This window comes from Oncorhynchus nerka, linkage group LG20, assembly GCF_034236695.1.
Source record: "Oncorhynchus nerka isolate Pitt River linkage group LG20, Oner_Uvic_2.0, whole genome shotgun sequence".
Taxonomy (NCBI): Eukaryota; Metazoa; Chordata; class Actinopteri; order Salmoniformes; family Salmonidae; genus Oncorhynchus; species Oncorhynchus nerka.
In genome coordinates, this window is record NC_088415.1 from 22,697,744 (window position 1) to 22,710,608 (window position 12,865).

General features: G+C 42.1%; 2 protein-coding genes across 2 annotated transcripts in view; one reads left to right on the forward strand and one right to left on the reverse strand.

The window, feature by feature from the left end:
• The window catches only part of LOC115102081 (serine/threonine-protein kinase WNK2-like), a 62,330-nt gene that overhangs the window by 48,964 nt on the left and 501 nt on the right, over positions 1-12,865 (reverse strand). The window contains 1 exon segment of the mRNA XM_065005312.1: positions 6,669-7,451. Coding sequence (XP_064861384.1) covers positions 6,669-7,295 — 627 coding nt within the window. The 5' untranslated portion in view covers positions 7,296-7,451.
• Positions 1-12,865, forward strand: part of LOC115102084 (ninjurin-1-like) — a 55,733-nt gene that overhangs the window by 17,083 nt on the left and 25,785 nt on the right. The window lies entirely within an intron of this gene.

Below are 12,865 nucleotides of genomic sequence, written 5' to 3' on the forward strand. Positions count from 1 at the left end.
TATGTTGGCATAAAAAAAATCAGTTTCACAATTCCTGACATTTAATGCTAGTAAAAATTCCCTGTTTTAGGTCAGCTAGGATCACCACTTTATTTTAAGAATGTGAAATGTCAGAATAATAGTAGAGAGAATGATTTATTTCAGCTTTTATTTATTTCATCACATTTCCAGTTGGTCAGAAGTTTGCATACTAATTGAGTGTATTTGGTAGCATTGCCTTTAAATTGTTTAACTTGGGTCAAATGTTTTGGGTAGCCTTCCACAAGCTTCCCACAATAAGTTGGGTGAATTTTGCCCATTCCTCCTGACAGAGCTGGTGTAACTGAGTCAGTTTTGTAGGCCTCCTTGCTCGCACATTTTTTTTCAGTTCTACCCACAAATTTTCTATGGGATTGAGGTCAGGGCTTTGTGATCGCCATTCCCATACAGTCACTTTGTTGTCCTTAAGCCATTTTGACACAACTTTGGAAGTCTGCTTGGGGTCATTGTCCATTTAGAAGACCCATTTGCGACCTAGCTTTAACTTCTCTAGGGTAGGGTGCAGTATTTGGAATTTTGGATGAAAAGCGTGCCCAAATTAAACTACCTTCTACTCAGGCCCAGAAGATAGGATATGCATATAATTAGTAGATTTGGATAGAAAACACTAAAGTCTCCAAAACTGTTAAAATAACGTGAGTATAACAGAACTGTTTTGGCCGGCGAAAACCTGAGAAAAATCCATTCAGGAAGTTGGACTTCTTTTTTTGGGTAGTTTTCTATTCAATGCCATTACAGTATCCATTGACTTAGGACTCAAAAGTTCCTATGCCTTCCACTAGATGTCAGTCTTTAGAAATGGTTTCAGGCTTGTATTCTGAAAAATGAGGGAATAAGAGCAATCTGAATGAGTGGACCCTGCCATGTCACAGAGCTTTTTCATGTACGCGACCGAGAGAGTGCCTTTCTTGTTTACCTTTTATATTGACGTTATTGTCCGGTCGAAATATTATCGAGTATTTAGGCTAAAAACAATCTGAGGGTTGAATATAAACATCGTTTGACATGTTTCTATGAACTCCACGGATACAATTTGGATTTGAGCCTGTGGATTACTGAAAACTGAAGTTTTTGGATATAAAAGAGACTTTATCGAACAAAAGGAACATTTATTGAATAAATGAATGTCTGAGTGCAAATATGAAGATGAAAGGTAAGTGATTAATTTTCTCTATTTCTGACTTGTGTAACTCTTCTACTAGGCTGGTTACTGTTTGTAACGATTTGTCTGCTGGGCTATGTTCTCAAATAATTGTACGGTATGCTTTCGCCGTAAAGCATTTTTGAAATCTGACACAGTTGTTAGGTTTAAAGATTAACTTCTTGTGAATCCATGAAAAATAGTTGTCTTTTCTGAATTTTTATAATGAGTATCTGTATTTGGCGCTCTGCAATCTCACTGGATGTTGGCCAGGTGGGACACTAGCGTCCCACATAACCTCTCTAGGGTAACTTCCTGACTGATGTCGCTTCAATATATCCACATCATTTTACTCCTCATGACGCCATCTATTTTGCAAAGTGCACTAGTCCCTCCTGCAGCAAAGCACCTCCACAACATGATGCTGCCACCCCCCATGCTTCACGGTTGGGATGGTGGTGTTCTTCGGCTTGCAAGCCTCCCCGTTTTTCCTCCAAACATAACGATGGTCAAACAGTTTTATTTTTGTTTCATCAGACCAGAGGACGTTTCTCCAAAAAGTACGATCTTTGTCCCCATGTGCATTTGCAAACCGTAGTCTGGTTCTTATGGCAGTTATGGAGCAATGGCTTCTTCCTTGCTGAGCGGCCTTTCATGTCGTAATAGGAATCATTTTACTGTGGATATAGATACTTTTGTGCTTGTTTCCTCCAGCATCTTCACAAGGTCCTTTGCTGTTCTGGGATTGATTTGCACTTTTCGCACCAAAGTACGTTCATCTCTAGGAGACAGAACGTGTCTCCTTCCTGAGCGGTATGACGGCTGCGTGGTCCCATGGTGTTTATACTTGCATACTATTGTTTGTACAGATGAATGTGGTACCTTCACGCGTTTGGAAATTGCTCCCAAGGATGAACCAGTCTACCATTTTTTTCCCCCCCGAGGTCTTGGCTGATTTTATTTTCCCATTATGTCAAGTAAAGAGGCACTGAGTTTGAAGGTAAGCCTTGACATACATCCACAGGTACATCTCCAATTGCCTAAAATTATGTCAATTAGCCTATCAGAAACTTCTAAAGCCATGACATCATTTTCTGGAATTTTCCAAGCTGTTTAAAGGCAGTCAATTTAGAGTGTTTAAACATCTGACCCACTGGAATTGTGATACAGTGAACTTTAAGTGAAATAACCTGTCAGTAAACAATTGTTGGAAAAATGACTTGTCATGCACAAAGTAGATGTCCTAACCGACTTACAGAAACTATAGTTTGTTAACAAGTGTGTGGAGTGGTTGAAAAACGAGTTAATGACGCCAACCTAAGTGGATGTAAACTTCCCACTTCAACTGTGTGTGTATAACATTTCTAAAAACCTGTTTTTGGTTGTGTTATTATGGGGTATTGTGTGTAGATTGCGGATTTTTTATATATATATATTTTTTTAAATCCATTTTAGAATAAGGCTGTAACGTAACAAAAATGTGGAAAAAGTCAAGGGGTCTGAATACTTTCCCAAGGCGATGTACATGTATAACCTTTGTGGTAAAAACTGCAGGATCCGACAGTAGCTGTCAGAGAGAACGACTCCAGGTCTGTGATACGGTTGGCCCACTAAGGAAACTTCTGTCAGTGACTAGGCTTACCATTTCTTTACACCTGCTAGGCTTTGTCAGTGTGAGTTTCACCAATTCATACATATGACAAGGACAAACTCTGTCATGAACTAGTCAAGGCCTTTTCTGCAGTTCACACACTGCCTTTGTGCCTTGGTCACAGTTCACACATTCTAGCTACAGCTACCCCCGAGCATAGCCTGGTCCTGTATGTTCTTTAGCCAACAGGACACCTGTAACGGGCTTGGCCCACTTCACCATGGCTTTGTGACAAAGGAGCTCTGACATGCTGGAGGACACAGCCACTGACGAGGCCCTGTTAGAGCCATTGTGTACCTCTCTCACTGCCCCATGGGCTGTGACCAATAAACTTGGAAAAATAAAACAAAGTTGTCTAACTTGTAAATTGCTTTCTTAACTTGCAGTGCACACACACTACACAAACCACTAAGTACCTTATTGTATTTGTTTTCAATTAAAAATGGTCAAAAAACAAAAATAGCTTCTTAGTAAAAGAGCAATTTCTCAAGCAAGAATTTGCCTAGGAATGCCTGGGAGTGGAAAACTACAAACTAGCCGTTATTGGCAGAGAGGTTTAGAACTCTTTCTTATTGGTCAATTAACAAACGTACCACCTGGTGGTCACCAGGCAGGCCAAAACTCCATCCCACCAAAACATTTTATGCCGCCTTTTCAAACTGCTTACACTAAAAGGGCATTATCATTTTCACACTATTATTCCAACAGTGTATTTATATACATGTTCACACTTTGAAGGCACTGGGCCTTTAACATTAGGCCTCAATCCAAAACAGGAAGTCCAGACTTTTGGTCAGAGTATGCTCAACGCCCAGTAGAACTGGTTACAGAAGGGTGTGCAGTTACTGTCCTTATCTCAGCGAGAGCCAGTTTCATTCCGCTGCCATGGTGTCAGCACAATCACTGCATTCAGAAGCACAACAGCAGATTTTATCTGCAGAGCAGCGTGCACCCTGCCAAATACCAGCGCACACTCAACCCTGTATGTGTGCAAGACCTGATTATACACCTTCTTAAAACAGAACTGAGCTAGTGTGAGTCAGAACCAAAGAACTTCCAAGAGTGAGTGACAGACCTTGATGATTAGTAGCCGAGAAAGAGTCCGACAACGAAAATTACAGACTTTACAATTTACATTCATTAACATGTAGGATGCGTGTGTGTGTGCCCCTCAGGTACACATACATGTGTGTGAGAATGGAATTTCTCCCTTATCAGCACACATTTTAGCACCCGTCCCTCTGCCATCTGTGTGGTGCCAGGGCAGACAGAGAAAGTGATGTAGATAGAAAGAGGCAGAGACTGAGTAAGTGAGACAAGCCTGAGAGAAGAGAGCAAGAGAAAGCCAGTAGCAGAGAGAAAGAGCAAGTGAGGGGGAAAAAAGACCAACAGGGAGAGAAAGCACAGGACCAGATTAAACTTCCAGGCAGAAGTGACCGACAGAGGGAGGGGAAACAGTGGAAAATTACTGAGACGTTCCCCTCTTTCTATCCCAAACAAGAAATGCTCCAGCAACATTCGCATAGCACCACAGAGTACACTGAACAACACAGGGCTGGCACCGCCCACGTGCCCGGTTGAGGGCCAAATGTGCACACTGATTAACGTGCACAGTAGCTGAGCCTACCATGCACTGCTGTTGAGGGTGAATGAGGCGTCGGGGTGACAACAGGGTAGAGGGCATTTCTTCTCATTAAACTCGAGGCTTGTCTGGGCCCTTCAGACAGTGAGCTGTATAAAACAGGCCCTTTATAGGCCATCCGGGCACTTCCATCCCTAGTACTCAGCATTACTGTAAATGCTGTTGAATCTAACTTAGCTAGTAGACTGTATTGCAGCACAGTCTAAGTGGATCCATGTTCAATTTCACATGCCTGTCCATAATTACATTACAGAGACACCCACCCACATTAGGTGCTATATCCCTCAAACTCCACTCTGGACCTGGAAGCCAGTTCCACTGCATGTTTTCCCATTGCGCCCCTCTAACCAGGAACTGATTTAGACCTGGGACTCCAGGTGTGTGCAGTTAATAATCAAGTACAACAGAAAATCAGCAGGCGCCGGACCTCGTAGGGTAAGAGTTCAGCACCGCTGTCCTATAGGATGCATGCAACACTACTATTTCCAATTACTTAAGGCACCAACATGTGACTCAATCAACGGGGCCACCTCAAGCTCTAATCAATGCTTCTAATAAATTAGGCTAAAAGTCCTAGGGAAGAACCAGAAAGCATCAGCGTTCTGATGAAAACCATTGAGCAGGGCAGCATTTCTGTCAACAATGCCATTTATGAGGAACAATCTGTTAAAACCAACAATACAATAGGCCTACATAGAGAACTGAGGAAGAAAATGGTAGTGGGAAAATGGAACCGTGAATGGTGGTTTGTGTTTTTATAGCAAACTGCCCACTAGAGGGAGTGTTTGCACACATCTATGGGAAAACAGTAGGCTATAGAATGAATGATTTACTGTTCCACATCCGGTGTCCAATTTTGGGTCATACTTTGCTTGTTTGAGTAGATATTGGCTTCCTCTATTCCATGATCACCTATATAGCATCATCATCCCAGTGAAAAGATGAATCTGTCTCTCAGGGCCAAGCGTGTCATTGCTAGAACAATGCTGAATGTCCCTTCTCAGAATAAGAGGGAGACCTACAGCTGCACTCCTGAGATTTCACTTCTGGGCTAACTTTTCATGATCCCATGCGGTAGGCCAAGCAAGCAACATTATCTCACTCTCACACACACACACCTGAAAGAGCTTCATCAAGGCCACAGGGCCACCACACCGCTCCCAGCATGCATCAGCACGTTTCAGCTGCTTCCTGTCAGCAGCCCTCCTGTTGCACAGCAGGGGATTTACCCCTCATCTGCATACTGCTGGGACAAAACTCACAAGCACTCTACCCTATACTGTCTGACTGCTTAAATACAGCCCAATATGGAAAATATTTTAGTGTTATATGAAACTTTATTCACATATAGGCTACCCAGCACACAGGCACATTTGTATTGTTATATGGGTTTGTTTGGGTCTGCACGAGGGACACTAGGTCCATGAGGAGCCTAGTCATGGTTACTGACGGTCATTAATTTAAAACCACGCTTCCTGTGAGAGAGAGAAGTAGTGAAGTCTGCAGCATGGGATTGAGGTCAGAAATAATTAGTTTGTGACTTTCCAGTGTCTAACACACTTAGATCAGTTAGGGTCTTGTTGAAACAAGGAGAGACTAAGAATAGAGTCAGTGTAGCCTACAAAGGCCTCTTGGTCAATGGCAGTGACAAATGCTTGTCAATCCTACAGACCTCTTATAACCATTTAAAATTTAGTGGAAACCCATTTACAACTTAGTAGATTCCCATTCCCTATAGTAGTCTAGCTGATTGACAGCTCCCCGTAGACATCACCATTATGCTGTCATGAAGTGTGAACATTCACTGACAGCATAAGAGAGAGGACTGTGAAAGCCATGCATCAGCCCTCTAATGGAAATCACTCGGTGAAACCAACCAGTCGAGTAGGACACCCATCAGAGAGCCAGAGGACTCACTCACAGAGGCATGTTGATACTTAACATGTGATGATGTTTCATAGCAGGCCTTTAGGAAAAATAGACTGAAGTGCATTGAAACTTCCCAATCTATAGTTGTCCAAATTAAACCCATAGCTGCATTACTATAACAAATGTTTTAAATGTATTAAAAGTTTGAGCAGATCGAATAAGTCTTCTTATTCACAACAAACTGCTGTGAAGTGCTTGAGCATCAGGATACGATGGTAAAAAAAAATATTAAAAAAAAAATATTTAAAAAAGGTACAGCATCTTACCTGAAGTTCACACCAGGCAACTTCCACCCAGGTGTCAGTATCCAGACCTTTATAGACAGTCTTGAAGGACCCTCTCCCGAGCTCGATATCGAACTTGAGAAACCGTCCCCCAGGGGACGTGGAAACAGCTTTCATCTCCGCCTCTTCCTCCTCGCTAGCAGTTCTGACAGTGTTTTTACTGCAGTCGGTGGATGTAACATTCAATTTATCCACAGTCTTCTCCTTCTCATCAGCGCTGGCGCTCTCTGTGGCGCTGTCTTTCTTCCCCCCTTGACTCTCAGGACTGTAACTCTCCTGTGGCCCCAACCGAGCCCCCCGTGTCCTGTCAACTATCGTGCGCAGGCTTACGTTGAGGATTTTACTCCGGTTGTCACATTCTGGCACCTCAAAGGCCTGCTCATCAGAGTCTGAGAACCACAAACTTCTCCTGATGAATCTTTGGCGCACGATCCGCTGATAATTCGATGGAGGATATGCACTTGGGTCGCTCCCACCTCTCACGACCGTCGAAGTGTCCATAGTGACGTTTCCGTCTCTGATAGTCTCATACATATTTATGTTGAGTTCACATTGTGAATTGGGAAGAGATGGGTATTTAAATCCAATGGGCTCAGCACCCGATTCCATGGCAATTTAATTGTTGAGTCACTGACGTTTCCAGATGATTGCCATGGCTATTCCCAAAGTGAAGATGGAGTGGGGGCCGAATAGCTGCAGCACACACCCGGTGACAATTCTTCAGCATGGGGGCATCAACGGAACGACGTCAGTGTGCACATCAATCTAAACAGAAGCACACAAAAAAAATGTTTTAAAAGAGTGTTGAAAGATTTAAAAGGAGTGGAAGCCGAAAACATTAACATGGACTTGCAAAGTTCATTTCTCAAACTATATAAACCTCTAAACCAAATCTTGTTGTTTTCTGCTTCCTGGCTCAGTCATACTGACAGGAATAACTAGCAAACATTTGAGAAATAAAAAAAGCCAGAGAGGAAAGATGACACTGAAAAACAAATGGTTGTAAAAGCTGGCTGAAAGGATGTATCTAGCCAGATAGCTATTTAATGAATGTAAACTACAGCATTTAGTGAATGTAAACTACAGCATTTAGCAGGTGAACATAAAATAAAGAGCTAGCTAGCATTTGGCTAAATAAACAACCTGGACTTAAGGGTAGATGTAACATAGTAGACAAATCTGGGCCACTACAATTTGTATGATATGTTACATATTAAAATTTGTGGATGTCCATCATCCATTTCATAGGATTTAAGAATTTGCAATATGTATGATCTAATACAAATTAGTTGTGGCTAACTTTAGCTAGGTGGCTAACTAGCAGTTATAGTTAAAGGGTTAGGGGACGTTCTAGTAGTTGCAAAGTATCAAGAAAAAAAAAAGTTAAGTAGTTGCAAGCTGCAAATTAGCAAACATTCTAAAGTAGTCTGACCACATTTACATGCACACCAATATTCCATTATTATACTCAAGTATTTACAATAACTCAAAAAAGCTTGTATCCCGGTTATGAAAAACCTGGATAAGATGCCTGGGATATGCTGATCTAAGACCAGATACTGTGGCATGTAAACATCTCATCCCGTTTACTGTTGTTTTAAAAAGGTCTGCGCAGGCTCAGTTTCCCATATCGTGGGGTGTTGTGTGAAGTCCATAATTTGCCTACTATAATTAATTTACGTTACGTTTCTGCTTATCATTTCTGACATGTCGTATGCCATATTATAATTTCCGACATTTGGTAGGCCATTTGTCTGTCAACTATAGTTTGATACATGCAGCTTCTGTCATAACTTCTTGCCCCAGTAGACTAAATAAAGTGCTCACCAGAATAAGGTCTTAAGTCAATAGAATGAATGCATTGGTTATCTTGTTAACACTTGGAAAATTGTCTGTTTTGTTTAGGGAATAGGGAGAAAAAGGCAATAACTCCAAAACAATGGTAAAATTAGTCCTGTGCAAAACATCAGTTTCACCGGTTAAGGAAATTAAAATCTGAAAAACGACAACACGTTTCTGATAAGACCTCAGTTTGTCTTGGGTGCATATTTTGATTGGTTGAAACATGAGAAAGTATTCAGACCCCTTTCCACATTGTTACGTTGCAGCCTTATTCTAGAATGGATTAAATACATGTTTTTCCTTCTTAATCTACACACATAATGACAAAGCAAAAACAGTTTGACATTTTTGCTAATTTTTTACAAATAAAAAACAGAAATACCTTATTTAGATAACTATTCAGAGCCTTTGCTATGGAGACTTTAAATTTAGCTCTGGTGCATCCCGTTTCCAATGAGCATCCTTGAGCTGTTTCTACAACTTGAGTGGAGTCCACCTGTGGTAAATTAAATTGATTGGACATGATTTGGAGAGGCTCACACCCATCTACATAAGGTCCCACAGTTGACAGTTCATGTCAGAACAAAAACCAAACCACGAGGTTGAAGGAGTTGTCCGTAGAGCTCTAAGACAAGATTGTGTCGAAGGAAAATATCTGGGGAAGGGTACCAAAACATAACTGCAGCATTGAAAGTCCCCAAGAACAGTGGCCTCCATCATTCTCAAATGGAAGAAGTTTGGAACAGCCAAGACTCTTCCTTCAGCTGGCCACCCAGCCAAACTGAGCAATCGGGGGAGAAGGGCCTTGGTCAGGGAGGTGACCAAGAACCCGATCGTCAGTCTGACAGAGCTCTAGAGTCCCTCTGGGAAGATGGGAGAACAACCATCTCTGAAGCACTCCACCAGTCAGGCCTTTATGGTAGAGTGGCTAGACGGAAGCCACATTACTGCCTGCATGTAGTTTTCCAAAAGGCACCTAAAGGACTCAGACCATGAGAAACAAGATTATCTGGTCTGATGAAACCAAGATTGAACTCTTTGACCTGAATGCCAAGCGTCACATCTGGAGGAAACCTGGCACCATCCCTACGGTGAAGCATGGTGGTGGCAGCATCATGCCATGGGGATGTTTTTCAGAGGCGGGGACTGGGAAACTAGCCAGGACCGAAGGAAAGATTAACAGAGCAAAGTACTTAGAGATCCTTGATAAAAACCTGCACTAGAGCGCTCAGGACCTCCGACTGGGGAAAAGGTTCACCTTCCACAGGACAATGACCATGAAAATAGCTGTGCAGCGACACTCCCCATCCAACCTAAGAGTTTGAGAGGATCTGCAGAGGAGAATGGGAGAAACTCCCCAAATACAGGTGTGCCAAGCCTGTAGCGTCATACCCGCGAAGAATCAAGGCTGTAATCGCTGCCAAAGTTGCCTCAAAAAGTAGAGTAAATGTCGTTTTTTTATACATTTGCAACATTTTCTATACCTATTTTGTTTGTTTTGAACCTTTATTTAACTAGGCAAGTCAGTTAAGAACAAATTCTTATTTTCAATGATGGCCTAGGAACAGTGGGTTAACTGCCTGTTCAGCGGGAGAACGACAGATTTGTACCTTGTCAGCACAGGGGCTCGAACTTGCAACCTTCTGGTTACTAGTCCAACGCTCTAACCACAAGGCTACCCTGCCACTTTGTCATTATGGGGTATTGTGTTGATCGATGAGGAAAACAATTTAATACCTTTTAGAATAAGGCTGTAACATAACAAAAATGTGGAAATTCAAGGGGTCTGAATACTTTCCCAAATGCACTGTACATACAAGGGTTTCTTTATTTTTTACATTGTAGAATAACAATTAAGACAAACTATGAAATCATGTAGTAACCAAGTGTTAGAATGTCAAGTGTGCAAAGCGCTCAACCAGCTTCATGAGATAGTCACCTGGAATGCATTTCAATTAACAGGTGTGCCTTGTTTAAAAGTTCATTTGTGGAATTCCTTTCCTTCATAATGCATTTGAGCCAAATCAGTTGTGTTGTTACAAGGTAGAGGTGGTATACAGAAGATATCCCTATTTGGTGAAGGACCAAGTCCATATTAAGGCAAGAACAGCTCAAATAAGCAAAAAGCAAAGGACAGTCCATTATTACTGTAAGACATGAAGGTCAGTCAATCCAGAACATTAAGAACTTTGAAAGTGTCTTCAAGTGCAGTCGCAAAAACCATCAAGCGCTATGATGAAACTGGCTCTCACGAGGACCGCCACAGGAAATGAAGACCCAGAGTTACCAGCCTCAGAAATTGCAGCACAAATAAAATGCCTCAGAGTTCAAGTAACACATAGATCTCAACATCAACTGTTCAGAGGAGACAGCATGAAACAGTCTTTCATGGTCGAATTGCTGCAAAGTAACCACCACTAAAGGACACCAATAAGAGACTTGCTTGGGCCAAGAAACATGCACAATGGACATTAGACTGGTGGAAATTGGTCCTTTGGTCTCAGTCCAAACTTGAGATTTTTGGTTCCAACCGCCATGTCTTTCTGAGCCGCAGAGCAGGTGAACGGATGATCTCTGCATGTGTGGTTCCCACCATGAAGCATGGAGGTGGTGTGATGGTGCTTTGCTGGTGACACGGTCTGATTTATTTCGAATTCAGGGCACACTTAACCAGCATGGCTACCACAGCGATACGTCATCCCATCTGGTTTGCGCTTAGTGGGACTATAATTTGTTTTTCAACAGGACAATGACCCAACACACCTCCAGGCTGTGTAAGGGCTATTTGACCAAGAGGAGAGTGATGGAATGCTGCATCAGATGACTTAGCCTCCACAATCACCCAACCTCAATCCAATTGAGATGGTTTGGGATGAGTTGGACCGTAGAGTGAAGGAAAAGCAGCCAAGCGCTCAGCATATGTGGCAATTGAGAGAATGCCAAGAGTGTGCAAAGCTGTCAAGGGAAAGGGTGGATACTCTGAATCTAAAATATATGTATATGTGTTTAACACTTTTGGTTGCTACATGATTCCATGCGTGTTATTTCATAGCTTTGATGTCTTTACTATTATTCTACAATGTAGGGGGGGGGGGGGGGCCTTGAATGAGCACGTGTCCAAACTGGACACCCACATAATGGTCTGGGGCTGTTTTTCATGGTTAGGGAAATCTTAACGCTACAGCATAATGACATTCTAGACAATTCTGTGCTTTCAACTTTGTGGCAACAGTTTAGTGAAGCTCTTTCCTGTTTAAGCATGACAATGCCCCCATGCACAAAGCGAGGTCCATACAGAAATGGTTTGTCGAGATCGGTGTGGAAGAACTTCACTGGCCTGCAGAGCCCTGACCTCAACCCCATCAAACACCTTTGGGATGAATTGGAACGCTGACCACGGGCCAAGCCTAATCGCCCAACATCAGTGCCTGACCTCATTAATGCTTGTGGCTGAATGGAAGCAAGTCATCGCAGCAATGCTCCAATATCTAGTGGAAAGCCTTAACAGAAGAGCAAAGGCTGTTATAGCAGCAAGGGGGAGGGACTTCATATTAATGTTCATTATTTTGGAATGAGATGTTCAATGAGCAGGTGTCCACATACTTCTGGTCATGTGCTGTACTGTCTGCTTGCATAACAGTGTCAAAGATACACACATTACACACGCATTCTCTCAAGAGACGCTGAAAGAAATTACTCCACTCCCGTGGAGTCAAAATTAACTTGTATAATTTCACTGCAAGAAATGCATAGTTGTGCAGGAATTATATTACATGTGAGAGGCTGTAGTCCTACAGTCAGTGTCCATATTTCAGTTACTATTTCTATTTAACCTTATTAACTTAAATTAGGAATATTCTGTTTATTCATGGATACAGGGACACTCATGAGCAGAATATCAAAGGTGCATTTAAACATATGATCCCGAATAATACCTTAAGTGGGATATGAGCTACTATCCAGAATACTGTACACATGTAAACGTGGTCTGTGAGGAGAGTCGATGCTAGACATTTGTTATAGGCCCACCTGTCCAACCACCCTTCCCTTCATTTTTTGGCTTAAGTAGCCTATCTTATGTAACCATACCAAACACCGCATCACACAAATTGAGTGTTCAGGGTTTTCGTTTACCATGTTACGTGTAGTCTTAGAGACCAGGATTAAATCAAATGTAGCCTGATAAGATTCACATCAGCAAGAGCTTGTGAAATAATTAACAATGTGATCTGGTTAGTTATGTTTTCTCAACACACAATCAAAGTGTTATTACATTAGTGGTCATTTGTTTGGAGCCTAACGTAACTCGTTTGAGCAGGCAAGGAAGCTGGCTGATG